The sequence below is a fragment of the Vigna unguiculata genome, chromosome 7, assembly GCF_004118075.2.
Source record: "Vigna unguiculata cultivar IT97K-499-35 chromosome 7, ASM411807v1, whole genome shotgun sequence".
NCBI lineage: Eukaryota > Viridiplantae > Streptophyta > Magnoliopsida > Fabales > Fabaceae > Vigna > Vigna unguiculata.
In genome coordinates this window covers 30160572-30181786 of record NC_040285.1, presented here as the reverse complement: position 1 = coordinate 30181786, position 21215 = coordinate 30160572, and the positions used below count along the sequence as shown (strand labels likewise).

At 34.9% G+C, this 21215-nt stretch overlaps 2 protein-coding genes across 6 annotated transcripts; both read left to right on the top strand.

Moving 5' to 3' along the window:
• The first annotated feature begins 7633 nt into the window (after window positions 1–7633).
• LOC114192759 lies at window positions 7634–15291 on the top strand. 4 transcript variants are annotated; one of them, XM_028082568.1, is made up of 11 exons: window positions 7634–7969; window positions 8173–8873; window positions 8940–10932; window positions 11008–11301; window positions 11386–11472; window positions 12589–12741; window positions 12967–13130; window positions 13211–13358; window positions 13670–13792; window positions 13896–13983; window positions 14893–15291. In XM_028082568.1, exons 2-11 carry the CDS (start codon window positions 8668–8670, stop codon window positions 15078–15080), a joined length of 3444 nt encoding a protein of 1147 aa, XP_027938369.1. In that variant the 5' UTR covers window positions 7634–7969; window positions 8173–8667; the 3' UTR covers window positions 15081–15291. The 4 variants fall into 4 exon arrangements, with proteins under 4 accessions (XP_027938369.1, XP_027938368.1, XP_027938370.1 ...); XM_028082567.1 differs by having other exon boundaries at window positions 8173–10932; XM_028082569.1 differs by having other exon boundaries at window positions 8173–10932; window positions 14918–15073.
• A 2489-nt stretch (window positions 15292–17780) lies between these two features.
• LOC114192300 lies at window positions 17781–20474 on the top strand. 2 transcript variants are annotated; one of them, XM_028081982.1, is made up of 6 exons: window positions 17781–17936; window positions 18012–18129; window positions 18391–18628; window positions 18729–18758; window positions 19979–20104; window positions 20186–20472. In XM_028081982.1, exons 1-6 carry the CDS (start codon window positions 17848–17850, stop codon window positions 20308–20310), a joined length of 726 nt encoding a protein of 241 aa, XP_027937783.1. In that variant the 5' UTR covers window positions 17781–17847; the 3' UTR covers window positions 20311–20472. The 2 variants fall into 2 exon arrangements, with proteins under 2 accessions (XP_027937783.1, XP_027937784.1); XM_028081983.1 differs by lacking the exon at window positions 18729–18758 and having other exon boundaries at window positions 20186–20474.
• Window positions 20475–21215: the final 741 nt, after the last annotated feature.

Here is a 21215-nt window from a genome sequence, read left to right as displayed (position 1 = left end):
ACTATTGCGAGCGATTTGTTTTTCTTTTCCGGTTTTCCACTTCTGCCCTTGGAGTTGTTTCAGGTTTAATTATAACTTAGATTAAATATGTTTTTTTTTAATTAAGTCAAATTTGGAATTAGTCCTTCTTTAAACTTTTCGACCAATTTAGTTCTTATTTTTTAAAATACATGAATTTAGTTTTTTTAACAAATTTTTGTTAAGTTTATCTGACGTTTCAAACGCATTTCATGATAATATTTAAATTGTTTACACCACTTGACACATTTTTACTTTAGTGTTAACTCAAATATTATCATAAAATGCGTTTAAAATGTCAAATAAACTTGACAAAATTTAATAAGAAGACCAAATATATACATTTCTAAAGACGAATGACTAAAATGATACAAAGTTTTAAAGAGTGACTAATTCCAAAATTCACTAAAACTTAAGGGATCAAAAACATATTTAACCCTTATAAATTTGATTCGTATAATATATAAAATTAATAATTTTGTTTATTGATTTTTTCTCCAAAAGTTAATAAACCATATTTTTGTTAACTTTATTCTTATTTTTTGTAATTATTCATGATGTACCTGATCGATACTATTTCAGTGCGGAACCAGCCGATCTCAAGAACCCTCTGTGTCGAACCTCCTCCTATTCCTCCCTGGACTCCTCCTGGATCTCCCTGCCGTCTGCACTCTGGGGGTGGGGGTACCTGCAGGCACTCTGACGCTCAAGTCAGAAAGTGATTGATATGAGGTGTAATTGGTTGGTGAGAAAACCGTACCTTTACCTGTTCAGTAGGCCTTAATTTATACTAATTTCTTAATGGACCTGTTATTATTATTTGCGGGCCGTTTGTATTCAAGGATCGATTCTTTCCCTTTCCGACTGAGGTTGCACGCATCAGTTCTTTCCTTATTGGCTGATTTTGTTCGTTTGTGTCTTTGTTAAAGATCAGCTCTTTCTATTCTGAGATTTGTCCGTCTGTACTTTTGTCAAAGATCAACTCCTTCCTTTTTGGGGTTTGGTCGTTTGTACTTCTCAAATATCAACTCCTTCCTTTTTGGGGTTTGCCCGTCTGTACTTCGCCAAATATCAACTCCTTCCTTTTTGGCTGAGATTGCGCATTGCTCCTTTGTACCTCTGCGCCATAATCACATGTTCCATCTGCCACTCCTTTGGGCCGGGATGTACTCGGCCAAGAGGGTCGGGATGTATCCGACCATCACACTTATTGGGCCCTCTGTGTTGTGTTGGAGAAAAGGTGAAAAACAGGTACCCTAGTGATTGGGCCACAATGAATGTGCCTCATACTTGGGCTGGGGTGATCCCGACCATTTCTGTCTTATTGGGCCGGGATGTACCCGGCCATACACCAACACTAGCCCCCATTAGTCTCGTAGTGAACAAAATGAAACAAGAGGCTGAAATGTGTAAAATTGAGTATGAAGGAAAGAAAGAGTGTGGTTGACCGAGATGTACCTGGCCATTCCTGGACGGGATGTACCCGCCATTCCTGGCTAGGATGTGGTTGTGACGCTGCCAACATGTGTCTTGGCCGAGATGTACCCGGCCATTCCTGGGCGAGATGTGGTTGGCCTCTTGTCCTACTAGGTTAGTAAGTTCGCTTTTGTGTGTTGTTATGTGTCATCTTTGTCGTATTTATTTTATCAATATGGGGGGATCATCTAGGGCGATGAAGCTTCCTTTCCCATTGATATATATATGAGGGGATCATCTAGGGCGATGAAGCTTCCTTTCTCATTGATACAGATATGAGGGGATCATCTGGTTTGATGAAGCTTACTTTCCCATTGATATAGATATGGGGGGATCATCTGGTTTGATGAAGCTTACTTTCCCATTGATATAGATATGGGGGGATCATCTAGTTTGATGAAGCTTCCTTTCCCATAGAGAGAATGCTAAGAAAGTATTTGATTGATGCACTTGACTTAAATGTGTGCATGCTTCAGCGATGGAAAATGTAAGCGTAAAGTAATAATAATGAAAAATTATGCTTTATTTATTGCTACGATGCCTCATTAAAACCTTCTTGACCAAAAACCTTTGTAATACTTCATATGTGAGGTGTTCCAGGTTGTTGGAATAGAGACACCTGATAGGTGTTCCCATCTGTATGTGCATTTACCCACAACTTCTATGACACGGAATGGCCCTATTCCCAGTTGGGCGAGAACTTCCCCTCGTGTTTCCGGGCAGCACTTGCCATTCGCCACACTAGATTTCCCTGGTGAAAAGACTTGGGTTTGATTTTGGTATTGTAGCGGTGTTGGGCTCTCAACTTGGTGTATGGGTCTTTCTCTCAAGTTGTCTGTGTAGCATCTGCGCGCAGATGGCTGGTCTACATGTACAGTGACTATGTCTCCCGAAGTTGACGAAAATTTTATAGCTAAGTGATATGTGGATATCACCGCACCAAGCATGTTCAACGAAGATCTCCCTAGCAAAATATTATAAGAGGTATGAGCGTCAACAATAAGGTATCGAATTTTTACCGTTCGCGTCGTTCTCCCTGCTCCGAATTTGGTGAACAAATCAATGTAGCCCTTTGTATTCACTCGCTCCCCTGAGAAGCCCATGATCGGCTCCGAGTATTGTTGGATTTCTACTTCCGAAATTCTTAACTTTTTGAAAATGCCCCAGTACAGGATATCCACTGAACTACCCTGGTCTACCAAGGTTTTACTTATTGCAAAGTCTTCAATCTCCACTGAGATCACCATTGGGTCATCGTGTTGGGGGTCAATGGCTTGAAAATCATCATCACAGAATGTGATGGGTGGCATGTGTCGCCAGGGACATGTAGATACGACATTGGCATTTTGGATTGCTCGGACGTATTTTTTCCTCGCAGACATAGTGGCTCTGCCTCCTGCAAAGCCTCCTGATATATAGTTGATCACCCCTCTCAATGGCTTCTCCCTCACATCCTGTTCATCATCTTTCTCGGGCTCAACCCTCCTTCTGGCGCCTTCTTCTCGCCACTCCTGGTACCCTGACGTTCTTCGTGGTTGCTCCTCATATCTACCTTCTCGCTCTTCTTTGGAAGAGAATCCCCCTTCCTCCCGTTTGACAAATCTTCTCAGGTGTTCTGCTTGTATAAGCTCTTCGATTTTATCTTTCAGGGTAAAACAATCCTCCGTCATGTGCCCATAATTCCGATGATACCAACAATGCTTAGTGGTATCCACGTTTGGGGGAGTCGGGACCCTTTGAGGGGTTGCATTAGGTCGGCATTCAAGGCCTCCTCCAAGATTCTCGCTCTGTTAGACACGAGGGTTGTGTACCTGTTGTACTTTGGTTGTCTAGAGTCCTTGAACCTATTGTCAGGTCGCGGCGCTAACACCCTTTCTCTGTCAATGTATTTCTTTTCCCGAGTGTCTGATTGGGTCGTACTGCGAAACTCCTTTAATTCTTCCATCTGCATAAATTTAGTTGTCCTGGTTCGAAACTCGTCTAGATTGCTCACGGGCTTCTTGCACAGACTGTCAACGAACGGACCAGGCTTTAACGCTGTTACAAGGTGGTGCATGGTGACCTCAGGATTTAGATTAGAGATATTCAACGATATCTTTCAGAAGCACTCCATAAACTCTCGTAGAGATTCTCCCTTCTCATGTCGTATATTTACTAACGCCAGAGAAGTGAGATGGTGTGGCTTACTGGTGACGAGCTGAATGCCGAAACGGGTGACCAACGTATCGAAATAATCAATAGAGTTAGGATGTAATCGTGTGAACCAGTTGAGTGCAGGACCCTTCAGGGACGTTGGAAACACACGACAAAGAATTACGTCATCTTAAGTGTACAACCCTGCTTGGGTGGTGAATACGTCCACGTGCTCCTCTGGATCAGTAGTGCCATCGTATTGGCTCATAGTCAATCCCTTCCAGCGTGCTCCATGATCCCGTCCATGATCCCGTCCACGAAGGGGTGGCATCTGGCTGTTCTAGGTCTCGCGCCTGTTTGGTTGGTGGTGGTCTGTACCCTAAATTCATTTCGTCCTGTGTCGCCCTCTCCTTCTCCATTATTGTGAGATTCTTCCCTTTGTTGGGAATTTTGCTTAAGTTGCCTTCGCAACCGCTGGTTCTCCTCTCTTAGGGCATTTATCTCTTCTTCGTTCTTGCGTCTCAATTCCTCCAACTGGCGGTTCATCTCTCGTTGCATCTTCGCTGCTACTGTATTTTGATCGACTGCTGCTCTTGTCGACACCATCCTTCTTGAGAATTGTTTGGCCCCACGGTGGGCGCCAATTGTACCTGATCGATACTATTTCAGTGCGGAACCAGACGATCTCAAGAACCCTCTGTGTCGAACCTCCTCCTGTTCCTCCCTGGACTCCTCCTGGATCTCCCTGCCGTCTGCACTCCGGGGGTGGGGGTACTTGCAGACACTCCGACGCTAAAGTCAAAAAGTGATTGATATGAGGTGTAATTGGTTAGTGAGAAAAGCGTACCTTTACCTGTTCAGTAGGCCTTAATTTATACTAATTTCTTAATGGACCTATTATTATTATTTGCGGGCCGTTTGTATTCAAGGATCGATTCTTTTCCTTTCCGACTGAGGTTGCACACATCGGTTCTTTCCTTATTGGCTGAGATCGTTCGTCTGTGTCTTTGTTAAAGATCAACTCTTTCCAATATGAGATTTGTCCGTCTGTACTTTTATCAAAGATCAACAACTCCTTCCTTTTTGGGATTTGGTCGTCTGTACTTCTCAAATATCAACTCCTTCTTTTTTGGCTGAGATTGCGCGCTGCTCCTCTGTACCTCTACGCCATAATCACATGTTCCATCTGCCACTTCCTTGGGCCGGGATGTACTCGGCGAAGAGGGCCGGGATGTATCCGGCCATCACATTTATTGGGTCCTCTGTGTTGTGTTGGAGAAAAGGTGAAAAGCAGATACCCTAGTGACTGGGCCACAATGAATTTGCCTCATACTTGGACCGGGGTGATCCCGGCCATTTCTGTCTTATTGGGTCGGGATGTACCCGACCATACACCAACACATGACTTTGTTAAATTTTGAGCTTTTAAAAAATTTGATTTTAATTATATTGGTGTTAACATTTTCAATCCAATAAAATAAATTATGAGTATAATGTGAGTACTCTTCTATGTTCAAAGTCATGAAATAATAGTGAAAATAAAATAAAGTTACATATTATTAAAAATTAATTCAAAAATAATTCAAAATTCAAAAGTATGGATAATTAAAAATCAAACTATTTTAGAAACATAGTTTAAGGACAAATTTATATAATATGTAAAACAAAGTTATAATAAAATTCTATTAATTATTTGATTAATTTCCTTTTATCTCTATGTAAAAATAATTCTTTCATCTCCCTTAATATTGAGCATTAAACAAATAATTAGTATTTAATAACTAGCTTAATATTTCATAGTATATTTTTATTTGTAGTGTTCCTCTATTATTTTCAAAATACACTAGTTTTGATATTTAAACATATTTTAATATATTAAAATTATTGTAGTTTAAATATGTAGTGAAAAGAATAACACTAAACTTTTAACGAAAAGTAAAAATTAGTTGTTTTTTCATCAATTTTAAAAAAATCTTACATTTGGTATGTATTTATGATAGCTAAAGTAATCTTAACTCTCCCCCACGAGGAACATAGATTAAAAAATTATAATTGAAAAGGAAAAACTTGTATAGGGATAAAATATATTAACAAAAGTTAACTTTTATATTTTTAGAAGAAAGAGAAAGTAAATAGTAGTGAGGGATAGTCTCAAATGATAGTAAAAAAATAGTGGTGTCAAAATACCAATGTCCAATTAAAAAATATAATGAAACAAAGTTTTTTAAAATCCAAGTTAGACATTTTTCGTTAGAGATGTCTAAATAGGTTTCAACCCGTGAGTCAACCTGGCTCACCACGGGTTCGAGTTGGATTTGGTTGAAAAAAATCAGTTTTTTCAAGAGTGAGTTGAACTCAACCCGACTCACTTAACCCACGAGTTAAACAGGTTTGAGCCGGGTTGAGGGTGGGTTGACCCACTTAACCCACAAACATTTCTTTACAATTTTTTTTTAAGGTTTATTTACTACCCCTAATTATATAGGTTCAAAATTTCACATTTTTAAATGATAGAATTGCTCAATAATATTCGAATAGTTTGAATGTTTAATTAATTTGATTATTAAGTTATATGTGTTGATACTTTAATCTTTAACTATAAGTTTTATAGCAAATTACTCAATCAACTGCCTTATAAACACATTTTTCTACATTAGCATGACAAAAATGTGTAGTTTTTTTATTTATATTTTGTTGAATAACATGACAACAAATATGTAATATTAGTCATGTTTTCTTGAACTATATGGACATTTTTTTTGGAAATAATTCATCATATATTGGTGGTGAGCATGATGAATTATTGTGATTGTCATCTCATGAATTGCTTACAAAATTATTTAAATATATGAATACTTAAAAATAAATACATAAATATTTTTTATGTGGATTGGTGAGCTAACACACTTAACCCACTAACTCGTAGTAAGTTGAGCCGGATTACAAAATTTTTGACTCATCATAAAGTAAATCGAATTCGATTGACTCATTTCCAACCCGGCTCGTGATTAACTCGTGTAAACCGGATTGGCTTACTTTGACATGTCTATTATTTATTTACATTCTCCATGCTATTTTTTTCGAGGTAAGTTATTTTAGTACGAGTAAGGATTCATTTAATAAGTGCAATGAATTTTTTGAATTTTAATCTTTTACATTATTTAAAATTAACATTTGAGTTGAGATTAAGTAGATTTTAGGTGTAGTATCATAGAGGCACAAAGTTTTTCTAATGAAATATATTTTACTCACTTTTTTTATTTACTAATGTATACTTAATAACTATTTATGTATAAAAATGGTACAAAAAAATTATTTATAACTAGATCACACTCCGGATAAGAAAAAAATCATTTTTTTTTTCAAAAGCTTTACTTTTATTTTAAAATTTATAAGAATTTTGACAAAGATCAGAACTGGAGTGAATAAAATGTGCTCATGTCTACCTGAATGACAACCGTCATCACAAAATGTAACATTAAAAATTTCAAACATTGTAGCACTACATAAAATATTTTTATAAGACGGAAACTCATTCACTAATTAAAATTCAATCACTAATTAATATATATCAAAAGAAGCCTCGTATGATATTTTCAATGTTATAAGACATATTCTTAATCTAATCAAGGTTGAAACTGTCATATGATCCAAATATTATAATTAATTAGTCTTAAACTCAACATTATGAGGTGACCAAACAATGCATACAACAAAGAGCATGATTTTAATGGAGGAAAGTTCAACATCTAAATTAAGATTTTAATGCATGGTGCAAACACCCAATCAATCAAATGAAAAATGATTGGGTCGAGAAGAATATTTTGTCATTTGCATAAGGTTGTTTGTGTCATAAACTAAAACAACACTTAATATATATTATTATAAAGAGAAAACCAATAATAAGTAAAACCAAGGAATTTTATTTGAAAAGTAAAATGACATTTAATCCAAAAATATTTAAGCACAACAAAATTTCACGCGTATTACAAGAAGATGATGGTGATCCGGCCTAGATAGAAGCGGAAAGATTTAGCAATGTTTTGTTTTGAAAAGCCTTGTTTCGATGCTCTGTCCAATCCATATCCTTACTGCGCCATTTTAAGCAAATGCAATTGTTCTCCGACATCTTCGTCGGAAACTCCGACCCTCATGGAACGTTTTCCTCTTCCTCTCTCTCATTCTCTCCTCTCACAAACAAACTTTCTCTTTCCTCTCAACAAAAACCAAGCTTCAACTCCCATTTTTCTCTTTTGGGTTCCTCTAACCCTACCCCAAAACCTTGCATTCCCATTTCAACAATCTCCAAACCTCATTTTCTACTGCACGAGCAAGCAAAAAGGTACCCATTTCACAATTTTATTTTTTTATGTAAAGACCAAAGGCTCCACTTTTTATTACGATTCTGCAACATCCAACGGTTTTGTTTCTTTGGGGTTAATTAATTTGAAAGGAAAAAATGGTATGTAGCTGAAAATGGGTCTCCTTTGATTTCCTTCTTTGCTCACTTTATATTTGGTTTTTATTTTGCTGTTGTTGATGCAGGGTTGAAACTTTTGAGTTCCTTCATGGAACTGAGGTGCAGGTTCCTTTTCAGGAGCATGTTTACGAGAAATATTATGTGATCATGGTGATATATCAATGGTGGTGGTGAACATTCATGTTGTTATGGTTGTGGACGGAATCATTGCGTAGAATTCCTGGAAATTTTTTTGGTTCTCCACATAAAGATTCAAGTTTCTCTGCTGAGTTTAATTGATTTTAGAAGGATTTCGGAATCCGGTAATTTAGACCGGTGGATGGCGAATGAGAATTTGTACACTGTTTAAGGTTGGGAAAATCTTTGTGTTGGAAAAATTGTTAACTGGAAATTGGCTTTGAAGTGAAGGTAAAGAGATTTATCTGTTAGACTTTGTGTCTGGCATGGGCAATTTACAATAGGAGAAACCACCATCACTAATTAAACGTGGTTAGATGTCGAGAATTCAGTGCTCTAGTGCAAAAAGTGGTTATATGAAACTAACTATATGATAATCCACCATGAACAATGAGGATCCTGGCATTTCAGGCAAACACTATATAGATGCGGTGAATTTTGGTCTAGGCAACCAAGTCTCTTGTGCTGAGGATGGACATGACATATGTTACCAGACGGGTGAAGAGTTTTCTGCGGAGTTCTTACGTGATCGAGTTGCCTTAAGAAGAATTCCTGTCACAACTGACACAGACATGCGTCTGCCAAACAGGTTGGATGTTAATATTAATGATAATAATTGTCAGTTGGTTTATGAGGATCTAAAGCATGGTTTCAGGCTAAGGAGAGCAGATTCAGATGGTAACTCGGATTTGTCAGAGTTTGCATTTGCCAGAGGATGTGTTGGTGAAGTTGACAACAGGACCTATCCTAATAATTTGAACAGATACCAGTTTGAACAAGGTGGTATCAGACAAGTATCAGGTACATTTTCTAGACAACTATCAGGGAACTTTTCGGAGGGAAGTGGTGGAGATCAAGTTAATTCAGGACCAAATACTTCATCTATGTACGTTGACTCACCTCAATCATACCATCCTTATGCATCAGTATTCACAGAAGGTTCTTTCTATAAGAAGATAAAGTTTCTTTGTAGCTTTGGAGGTAGAATACTACCAAGACCAAATGATGGGAAGCTCAGATATGTGGGTGGAGAGACACGGATAATATCAATTAGGAAGAGCATGGCATGGGAGGAACTTATGAGGAAGACTTCTGCTATCTGCAGTCAAACTCACACTATCAAGTACCAGCTTCCTGGAGAGGATCTTGATGCTCTTATATCTGTTTGTTCCAACGAGGATCTTCATCATATGATCGAGGAGTATGAAGAGCTTGAAAGAGCTGGAGCCTCGCAACGGCTGAGGATTTTTCTCATTCCTTTAAATGAATGTGAGAGTTTAAGTTCCAATGAAGCAATAGTCAATCAGCAAAGTGATGTGGATTATCATTATGTTGTTGCTGTTAACAATATGCTGGATCCAAGTCCACAACAGATTTCCAGTGCGCGAAGTTTAGCAAGCCATACAAGCCAGTTTGGAAATACCATTGATTACAACACTCCACATTTTCACAGAGACTCATCCACATCTGCATTTGCTTCAGAGATGAAAGACTGCACCCCAACCTCTCCAAATTTTGCAGGCCTACTCTCAAAACCCAGTCCTCAATATTTTACAGCCCTAGCTGGCCAATCATTCAATCAAATGCCTCCTTTACCTCCTGCTTGTGATCACCAAAATTCTAATGGACAGCTATTTATGGATAAACCATATAATGCTATGAATGAAACCATTACTCCCTTTGTTACGGAAAAAGTTCCACATGACAATACTCTGTATGTAGACAATGCCAATTATGTTGATCCAGTTGCATACTATAACAATCTTGCTCAAGGGCCTAGGCGCGTGAATTACCATCCTAATAATCAATATATAAGGGAGTCTGACCAGATCAGGAGGCCTCGTGAGAATCTTCATCTTCACAGACATAACAGAAGCAACGACTTTGTCACTTCTGCAATATGTAATCTAAATAATACGAGTTATGAGAGACCTTTAATTACCGGTGATGGTTCATATCATTTTAACAATATTGTCTCTCATCCTCACGAGTCTCCAAGTTTATTGTCAGAATCTGATCCTAGAGAGGGATCTCGGTACACAATGTTGCATGCACACTCTGACACAACACTTAACGAGAATGATGAGAACTATAAGGTCCACTTGCAATTTCCCCGCAATGTAGAGAGAGACAATTTTCTATCACGAACAAATTCAAATCATTTAGAAGATTTTTCATTACAGCCTGGAGAGATAGTTGATAGGAAAGAGCACCTGGCTAAGTATCAAAATTTGCCCGTTTTCGGAATTACTAATAGCTATAAGAAAGTATTAGAAATTGGTAAAGAGAGCTTGCAACATGCAGAAAAGAACAATGATTTCTTTGATGAAACGAACAATGCCATAGATTTTAAACATTTACAGCACATCTACACTCCACATGTTGTTTGCTCATCTTCTCCAGATTTACAGAGAAGTGAATGCAATGCATTTACCGAGTCATTTGTCTCTCTCGAATCCCCACTAAACCTGAGGGGGCAAACAAGTGTGGTACAATTAGACAGAACCACTTCTGAGTTTTCCATGAGGAGCCGAAATTCATCAAAAATACATCACCAATATGCTATGTCGGCGGCAGATGACAGTCAACCACTTTTCCCTGGCCCTTTTAAGTCCCAAAATGGCAAAGAATCTTCCTTACCTATCTCAGTAAGTGTATCTCTTTTGAATTTTGTCAAATCCAAAGCAATCTTGCATATAACCGTATTTCATATTTCAATTCAGTATATGGACATGATTTCTTCCCTGAGAGAGGCTGTTATACCTGTCGGAGATCCTGCGTACTACCTGCACCAGAAGGAAGAAAACACAATCGTTGAGAATCGGACTTCTGAATATATTGATGAATTCTGTGTCAACAGGCCAGTGTCTGATTCCAAGGGACCTACGGATTATATTTCTTCGGGTATCCAGTCATGCTTAAAAGTTGTTTCAAATGTAGATGAAAAGGTTGAAGTTGAACCTACATCTCCTAAAAAGGAAGGGATAGAACGTGATAGTCCAGAATCTGAAAGTAAGGTGAGAATCTGCACATGAAGTTGCTGTTTATGGTGTAGGATAACTACTCTTACAATTGACACGAGGTTCTTGTCTAAATGATAGCATGCAAGGCCTGAAAGTGGAAACTTGAACAAGTCTACTGGTGATAGAGCAACTGCTGAAACAGAGTCTGAAATTTATGGATTACAGGTGAACTTCTGCAGTTTGGTATATATTTACTATTTCTATCTTCAATATTTTTACCTTGGTAAAAAAAAAAATTTCTTTCGGATGTCTTTTTTTGTTGAAACAGTTTGCTGACTAATTTTTCAACACGAGGATGGTGATTAAAGTTGTACACTCTAAATTGTATTGCCAAAGTTGAGTTTCATAAATTTAGTGTTTAATAGTTAAAAGTGATTTTTAAGTCTAGTCCAATGGTCTACTTGTGTGTTTAAAGGATAAATAGTTTTCTTAAAGCTATTGTTTTGTTTCTCCAGTGAATTCTGATACTGAAACTAGGCTTGCCTGTGTTTGCTCCCATTTAGATGTGCAAAATGATATTGACTCAATAGACCAACTTATTAAACTTTTTGCCTGAATTGTGTTTCATGTGGCTTTAAAAATTGCTACCGGTGATCTGTAAGGTCATATTGTGGGCCTGAAAGATTTCCCTATCTGTCATAGCCTCAATTGAACTTGGATAGCTTCTTGAGGTTTGGTTGGTGAACCGGGTTTTCATCAGGTTAAAAATATAGTCAACCTTTTTCTTCATTAAATAATGAGTTCATGCCTTGATTGCTTTCTAAGGCTTGGAAAAATGCTTGTCTTGGACTTAAAAAGAAGTCCATTTGCCTGACTTTTAGATTGGAGCTGTGTCCTTACATTAAAAAACTAAAATGACCTAGCTCAAAAAGTTTGTTGATCCTTTAGAGACTAGATAGCAAACTGAACAAAAGGATTGATTATATTTTAGAAATCCAGAACTGTCTGAACCTATTATTATATCTGTTTTGTGTGTGAAATTGTGAAATTATATTTTCATGATCTTCTATGTTACGAATTATAATCATCAGACAATAATGTTATAAATTATATTTCTGTTCATCACTTGGATACTAATGGCAGTATTTGAAAACGAGAAAATTTAGACAGGTGTCATCCCTCTGGTAATACAATCTTTCCTCCAGTTACTGTCTTCTTTTATTTTTCTTTTATTGTTTTACTTTCCTTTCCTTGAACCCATTTTAATAGGATTAGAAGAAAGCAGATTAAAGCCCACATGCATATGTGTTTAAACTAGTTCTTCATATGTAACAAATGCAGAATATTGAGAATGATGATCTTGAAGAACTGCAAGAGTTGGGATCTGGAACCTTTGGAACTGTTTATCATGGAAAGTGGAGGGGAACAGATGTTGCAATTAAGAGAATAAAAAGCAGTTGTTTCTCGGGTAGATTGTCAGAGCAAGAGCGGTTGGTAGGTCCCCATAATTTAAATGACAATGTAGTTCAAATTTCTAGAATCATCTATTTAGTTTACCTCTCAAATTTATGTTGATACCATTACCTTTATGAAGCTATACCTGGAAAAGTACTTTCATGGTGAACGAGGCATTAACTTTCTTTGATTTGGAAACCCTCGTTTTTACTGGCTATTAACGTGTATTCACTGAGGAACCTCTTGTTTGACAATGTTTCTCAGATTAAGGACTTCTGGAGGGAGGCACAGATCCTGTCAACTCTTCACCATCCCAATGTGGTGGCGTTTTATGGGGTAGTTCCAAATGGCCCTGGTGGAACACTGGCGACAGTAACGGAATACATGGTGCATGGATCACTCAAGAATGTTCTCATGAAGAGGGAAAAGTAAGCTAACCTACATATCTAACTTGGTAACTGTTAACTATATTTACAATTCATCACTCATTAAATTATACTATGTGCAGAGTGCTTGACCGTCGTAAAAGGGTCCTGATAGCAATGGATGCAGCCTTTGGGATGGAATATTTGCATTTGAAAAATATTGTGCATTTTGATTTAAAGTGTGATAATTTACTTGTCAATCTGGGCGATCCTGAACGACCTGTATGCAAGGTATTTTGAGAAACAATAACTTAATTCCTTTTCTGACCTGAGAGATGTTAAACAAGTTATGCTTCTAAACATTTGTTGTCTTGCTAAATGAAAAGAAAAGTTCACAATTATGAGATACATATTGTTGTTTTACATTACTTGTTAAAGTCAGTTTTCCCAATTATTGTACAAATCTAATCCCAATTGTTATCCAACTACAAGACTGATTATTAACTTTTTCTCATTTTCTTGATATCTTTCGTTTTTCCCTTTAGAAATTTGTTGTAAGGCAAATTATTGAATAACCTCCTTGGTGGATGTGTCATCTATAGGTTGGAGATTTTGGCCTATCCAGAATAAAACGTAATACACTTGTTTCAGGTGGTGTCCGAGGAACCCTTCCATGGATGGCACCTGAATTACTGGATGGTAACAGTTGTAGGGTATCTGAGAAGGTTAGAAACTTCACCATCTTTCCATCTTGTTTACTTTAATTTTGACCTAGCACTTTCTTGGAAAGTGTAATATTCAGTGCCTGTCTATTCTTGTTTCCTGTAGGTTGATATTTTCTCATTTGGCATTGTAATGTGGGAAATCTTGACTGGGGAAGAACCATATGCTAACATGCACTGTGGCGCTATCATTGGTAAGGTTTTGTTTTATGCAACTAAAACCTCTTTTAGTAATGGTCTTTTCTGTGATTTATGTGCTGGGGAAAAAAGTCACTTTTCCATGCTAAAAAAACACATGTGAAGTTGAACATTTGCTAGTATTCAATCAAATCAAGAGTAAACAATTCTGATGCATTTGATACTTAAAACTTCTTATGAAACATCAATTTAGCCAAAGACCCTAAACTCTATTCAAATTGTCGTCTTGGTAAAGTGATGTTAATATACACAGTATAGCTTTTATTGATGCGCATTTTACTTGTTTGTTTCATTGAAATGACATAAAGAAGACCTTTATGTCCACGTTCTAATTTACCCCAGGAGGAGTATGTGCTTATAAAATATCTTTTTTACTGTATTGAATTTCAAAGCTAGCAACTAAAATAGTAAATAGCTAGATGATGAAGTCAAATATCAGTTAGCTTTAATCTTGAGTTTGTGGATGAAATCCTCCAAAAAAAGTTAGAATAGCATGTGTGCCTCTTAAGGGGTACAAAATATTTTACTTCTGGAATTGGGGTTTTGTGTATAAAGAAAAAAAGAATAAATGTTATGGAGTGAACTTTAAGTCTATCTCAACTTTACAAAACTAGATTATAAGATAAGATTTGCACTCGATTATATATTATGAAATTGTCTTATTTGTAGTTGATGTGGACCTCAAACAGATACAAATGTCTAAGAGAAAGACATGTCATGCTACTAAGTTGTAACTCCGAGTCACAATTTCATTGTTTCTGGCATTATTGTAGTGCAAGTTTAACTTCACCAAATTATGAATGAGCATATAGCATGCTGAATCAATCAAATTATGAATTTCAAAATAAATAAGCTTTGTTTGAATGCTAATGATGAGTTTGTTTACTACTACTTATTTAATGAAGGAGGTATTGTCAATAATACGCTCAGGCCTCCTATTCCAAAACGATGTGATTCTGAGTGGAAAAAGCTGATGGAAGAGTGCTGGAGTCCTGATCCTGCCGCAAGACCAACCTTCACAGATATTAAAATTAGACTTCGCAACATATCAGCTGCAGTTCCCAAAAAGAGACATAACATTGGCAATCGATGAAACTTTCTCCTTTCCTTGTACATTAATGAATGCAAATACCAAAGAAAGATTATTGACATTGTTGTATAGAAAAGAAACAGTAGTGTAGAGGTATAACATAAACCAAAAATGAGTAAAAGCCATTTATTTAAGTGTTCACTCACTGCATAGCAAGCATTTTTTGGAAATATCTCTTTGGATTCAGTGTTGCATATTGATAACGGGAATTAAATGTCCTATGCATAGTGTTGGAACATTTTTCATTCCATTGCTTTAATTTTTAGACATAATTACTAAACTTTTAGATTATATATTTTGAAAGAATTTTTTAGTGTGTTTTAAAAATTATTTCAAGATATTCCTTCAAGAGGAATCCCGAAAATTTAACGCAAAAAGGTTTGTAGAAAGTTTTTATCTTAGTTTTCAAATGACTTGAACGCCACTGTATTATTGAGCATGCTTTCATAGCCGATGAAACTCTATGAATCTGTAAATTATTATTTTTAGATCAATATGTTAAATCATGTAAGCGAGTTTTAGGGTAACAAAAATTGTACTTATATGAAAATGAACGAGTTTAAATTTAATTGTAAAACTTCTTCATACTCTTAATTGAAATATTTTTATCGCAACAAGTTTTGTCAAAAATATATATCTAGATTTTGAAATTTAGACTCTAAAAACTAAAAAAATAAATAAATAGCAAATTGCAATGCATGTGTATTCCATGCCATGTTTTTCATGAAACTATTTCTAATGTCTCCAATAAAAAGTTTGCACTAAAGTCCTATGTATTGCACTTTTGACTTTTTTTATACGCTTAGAAAAAAAAATGGCACTATTATCTTTGGCAAAAATTACAAGCAACAATTAAGCTTCACAAAAATCAAGTGTCACCAAAAGATTCTATAAACTTCCCAATTGATTAGAGTTTATGCATTAAATTACTGTTATAATATCGTTGTCTTTGTGACAGAAATTCATTATAATGATAAAATAAAACTAGTACACCTTGAACATTTCATTAATATATTTTATAGATGATTGGTGCCGACTTTTCATTATCGTTTTCCGAAAAATATTTAAATAGAAAATATACAAGTTACTGTTGTGGTTGTCTTAGCAAAAGTGAACAAATAAATAAACAAAACAATAAAATGTTATTTCTGTTAAAAATCTACCAATTGGTGAGTTTTTCAGAGAACTTTCGGAATTTTAGATTAAGCTCAAACTTCTACTGTCAACAAGAGCGGCATATTTGAGTGCAGAGGATTACCATCTGCATTTATAACAAGGTTAATCTTATTGAGTTATTAAAGTTATAAAATTACATTAAGGTTAAAATTCAATAGAAAAAAAGTTTATAACTTCAACAATTCTTCTATCCCACTTCGAATAATGTAGGTGGAATCTAAGGAGACATCTGTGTGTACCTACCGTGTTTACACTATTCACTGAATATTTTCAGTTATTCCACATGTTAAGCAATGTTTGGGCTCCTTTGGTAGGTAGAGAAAAAATAGAAAAATAAATAATTATAAAATAGTAGTAATAATTTTATTTATTAAAATAAGACAATTTTTAACATGTTTGTTCATTTTTAAGTAAGAACCAAATATAAAAATCAAGATGAATTGTATAAATAAACATATAAATACTAAATTACTAATTACCACACAAATAAAAAACCTTTAAGCTAACTTAAATTTGGTTTATTTTATTTTTAAATTGATCCTTCAAAGTGAGTTGAACTTAGATATAGATATGTATATGTAAGATTAAATTGAACCAAATTGTCGTTGGGTGTATGTTTAAATGTGTTTTTAATTTTTAAAGTATTATTGTACTTTTTTTTTTTTTATAGTTCCTTTTTCTTTTTTGTCTCAACGCCTCTGACATGTATATTATTTATCTTTAGTGCCTGAGAAATTATTTCAAGATGTTGTAAGAACTAAAAAGTTTCTGAAGAATTGAAAAAAATAACAAAAATCAAGCAAAAACATACAGGGACCGAAGTTCAAATGAAAAACTCTTGACAAACAGAAAAAAAAAATACAATTATATTTACGAAAACACAAACACACTCATATATATATATATATATATATATATATATATATATATATAATAAATAGTAATTATTTGAATATACAGAGGTAGTTATTAATCCGTGTAATTTTTTGTTTAATTTTTTATATAAAAAAATTCTGTTATTACTTATTTAATGACATAAAAATTGATATTTTAATTATATTTAATATTTTCTTATGCATTGTTAATAATGTTTCACCGAAATCCTAGTAGAGTTCAACACATTTATTATAGTTAACAAAACTTTATTTTTAACATAACGTAATTATACTTGGTTTTTGGACATGAAGTGTTTAGGAGCTACTCTTTATTTAATATTTTTTCTAAAAAAATAAATCTAAAAGAATAAATTAATTTAGTTTATTCTTTTTACATTTGTTTGAATTTAAATTTTAAACTAAATTCAATGATTAAAGAAATAGTTAAAAAGTTTAAATAGTTGAATCGAATAATTTGTGTCCTTAAAACCAATATAATTAAATCCGTAAAGACAGATATAGTTGAATTTTTCTTTTGGCGCGCGCGAAGGGAGAGAATTTTGAATTTTACCTCTTCGCTCGGAAAAACTTTGACAGTGACCCTCAGAATTGCATATTTTGATTTGTTTAATAGAGAAAAAGAGAAGAGAAGAAAAAAAAAAAAAACAACCACAACAACGAATTGAAAATCTAGTGTTCTTTGCGTTTTCACGAATGCGATGAACTCAAAAAACCAAACGTCATTTAGGGCTTTCGGGCAGCGAACCATTGCTTCAACGTTCCGCAATCTCCTACCACGCAATCCTCTGTGAGTCACCTCTGTTTCGTTCATAAACTTCAAAACAATTGATTAATTTGTGATGAAGCATTTTGTTTGAATCAGTCCTGAAGGAAGAACGGGAAATGAAGCTTCACACAAGAGCGATACTACGCATTCATCGCTTTCAAACTTCCTCTCCTTCAAGCAGCAAAAATCTCCACATCTTCCACAAACGGTCCCGGTATTTTTCTTTTATCGTTTTTTCATCTTATTCTTTCAACAATTTTATTTCCATTTATTAAAATTAATTGGTAAAATTATTCCAGTATTTGGTTAGCAATTGTTGGATCAGTTGCACCTCAAGTTTATTCAATGTTCCAGAATTTAAGTTTTGAATATCGTGAACATCTATATTTCATAAAAAAAAAAACTGATAATTTGCACGTTTTCTCCGATTTTAAAAAGCAATAAATTTTTTTAATGAAATTCTCTACTTTGTTAGGGGAAATCGACGCCTTTTCTGTCACCTCTCGGTTTAAGAAAATGCGAGGAAAATGGAACTGTCAATGAAACTGAAAAGGAGGGAAACAGGAACAATGATAGTAAGGTGATTTTTGAAAGCTTCAAGCACACTGAAGAAGACAAAAGAAACTTTGTCGGTGAAATTGGTGTTGATGAATTAGAAAATTCAGTTGTGGATAACAATCAAGACTCAAAGAAAAGGAAAACCCCGTTTGAAGGTTCGCTTCCCTGTCCTAACAAATTTGACCTTTTGGGTTCTTAAAAGTTCAATTTAGCATTTTACGTTTATTTCGTTTTATTTTCCCTTTTTGTGGGCAGAATATCCACTATCTGAAGGCCAGATCCGAGGTAAAAAGATTTATTTAAGGAGTTATTTATCAATACTCTTACATTTACTATTTTATTTGTTATCCATTATCCTTAGTTAAATTTTCAAACCAGTATTCCAGTTACAGTATTGTTTGCCTGAACCTTCCCTGAATAACTGTTGCACATTAGCTTCTTTGCCTAAAAGCATGTATTTATAAGAAAATTAGTTGTCTATTTTTCTTCAAATCTTTACCGAGAACCTATTTAAATTCATCTTTGGAAAATCAAAATAGAATTGGGTCTCTGATTTCGTCATTTTCCCCTTGTTCAAGTCAGGAAATAAGCTTTCCTTTGGGAACTTTGCTATTTAGTATGACTAAGGCTCTATGTATGTTCGGTCTGAGTTCGGTGAGAGGTGGGAACCTAACCTTGCATTGCTTTTAGTTGAGGCTTTCACAAGTATTTTGTCATGGTCGAGAAGCTCTACTTGACTTAATGTTTATGAATTGCCACATTTGTTACTAAATTACTAATCTATTTTGTCAAAATTAATGATATTTTTCAAATGCAACGTTTTGATTAGTTATTGTTTTCCACCTATACATATTTCACAATTACAACAACAATAATCTACCGCAACAAGTAATGAGATAAGATATTTTGTTTAAATAAAACAATATTTTACATCTATTAAATTTGTTTCGCCTTGAACACATCAATAGAAATGAAACACAAGTAGACAACATTATCGGGGGATTAGGAGAAGATGATTCTTGTCTATATTGGATTACAGGGTCAGCTGTGTAGTGGTTCTGATTGAGAAGACTGTCTAATCCTAAAATCACCTTTCTGCTGTGGCTAGCTTGGTTTTTGCGATTCGTTGTAAAATACCTATAGAGGGTTTAGAAACCTTTGTCGCTTCCCTTGATTGCAGACACGATTTTGACCATAACTATTAAATCACAGTAGTTTTAACTTTTCACACTTAGGACTAGTTATTGCATAATTGGAGTGAATGTAATAGCTTGCCAGAAAATATATCCGGAAACCATTTGCTATGAATGTTTGAGATTGAACGGACATAAATAGAAGTAAGACAAACAAGTACTTTACACTGTTTACGGTTCTTGAGAAACTGCCAACATAAAGATGCTATATGGTTTCCAACTAAACAATAAGAAATCTGAATCAATATAATGGCATGCTGGACCTCTTCTGCTAAGGTTTTGGGTTTTCACTTCCTGGCATTTTTCTCATAGGTGGAAATGAGAGCCAAACTGCACGAAAGCATGTGGTAGTTCTTGGAGGTGAATCAAAGTTGAAGCCAAAGAGACTAACCGAGAATGGCTCTAACAACAAAAGGCCAAGGCCTCATTATAATCACTGTATGATTGCTTACATATACTTTGTGTTTAGACGATGGGGTTGAAATCTCAGACATTATAATGTACAATTTTTATGAGCAGATGCGAATGGCCATGGCTGGTGGGATTACGACATGGAAGGTGTTGACAATGAGCAATTGGGCTCCAATGAAGTATGGGAGGGTGTGGGGTCCACCACACTCGGGGGAATAATAGATTGGCATTGATTAAACATTCGGAAATGTTATTTTGATATAAAAATTTCACTCACTTTTAATCCCAGCTGAGGTGGATTTATAAAAATTAATTTATAATTTTTTTTTATTGTGGATTGGGTAAGCTGAAATTTAGAATTGGGAGGCACTTTGACTGAGGTTGTTTCTTTATTTTTATTTTTTTTCTTTTGCGTGAAACGGTGATGAAGTAGTTGGTGTTTTGCGAATCAAATCAAAACGATATCGCATAATGTTACGAAGGAAGAGCTCCAAAACTTCGGGGATTTTAAATATTTGAAATAACCTATCTTAGATCTAGAATCCACAACAAACAAAAAAATTTATGGGTCAGCTCTCTTTTTTCTTTGATCTACCATAAAATGATTTTTTTTATTTGGTTGTTATTGTAGTGTAGTTCACGGCGTTAAATTTGCTTATGGGGGTTCACGAGTATCAATTGACAAAGATATTCAAGGGGAAACTAAAGAGGTTTAAAGATTTAGCTTTCAGAAGAACAATCCTTATTGCAAAATTAAATTTGCAACATAAGTGGAATATTACTTTTTATACAATTTTTAAAACTTACAAATTTGTAACATAAGTGGGGAACATTGAACAAATAAGTGAGAATGTGTACAGTTTGTTCTTACAATTTTTTAAAACTTACTCACTAATCTTTTTTTTTCATCTAATGAAATATATATTTTTTATTCCGTGAATTTGATTATAAGACACAAAAATCAACTCTTATTGCTTGCATTGAAGGACTGACTTGGGAAAAAAAAATAGATCAAACTAGATATGCAAATAAGTGAGATACAATAAACAAATAAGTTGAAAGCTAGGTATTATTTTTCGTACAATATTTTAAAATTTACATATAATTATTTTTTTTATCGTCCAATAGAATGTACTGT

Excerpts from the sequence above, each read along its gene's own strand:
- LOC114192759 (XM_028082567.1), top strand. The coding sequence starts at position 8,668 with ATGAACAATGAGGATCCTGGCATTTCAGGCAAACACTATATAGATGCG. Across the intron at positions 10,933-11,007 it reads AATCTTCCTTACCTATCTCA|TATATGGACATGATTTCTTC; the intron begins GTAAGTGTATCT and ends ATTTCAATTCAG. Across the intron at positions 11,302-11,385 it reads GTCCAGAATCTGAAAGTAAG|CATGCAAGGCCTGAAAGTGG; the intron begins GTGAGAATCTGC and ends TCTAAATGATAG.
- LOC114192300 (XM_028081982.1), top strand. The coding sequence starts at position 17,848 with ATGAACTCAAAAAACCAAACGTCATTTAGGGCTTTCGGGCAGCGAACC. Across the intron at positions 18,130-18,390 it reads ATCTTCCACAAACGGTCCCG|GGGAAATCGACGCCTTTTCT; the intron begins GTATTTTTCTTT and ends CTACTTTGTTAG. Across the intron at positions 18,629-18,728 it reads AAGGAAAACCCCGTTTGAAG|AATATCCACTATCTGAAGGC; the intron begins GTTCGCTTCCCT and ends TTTTGTGGGCAG.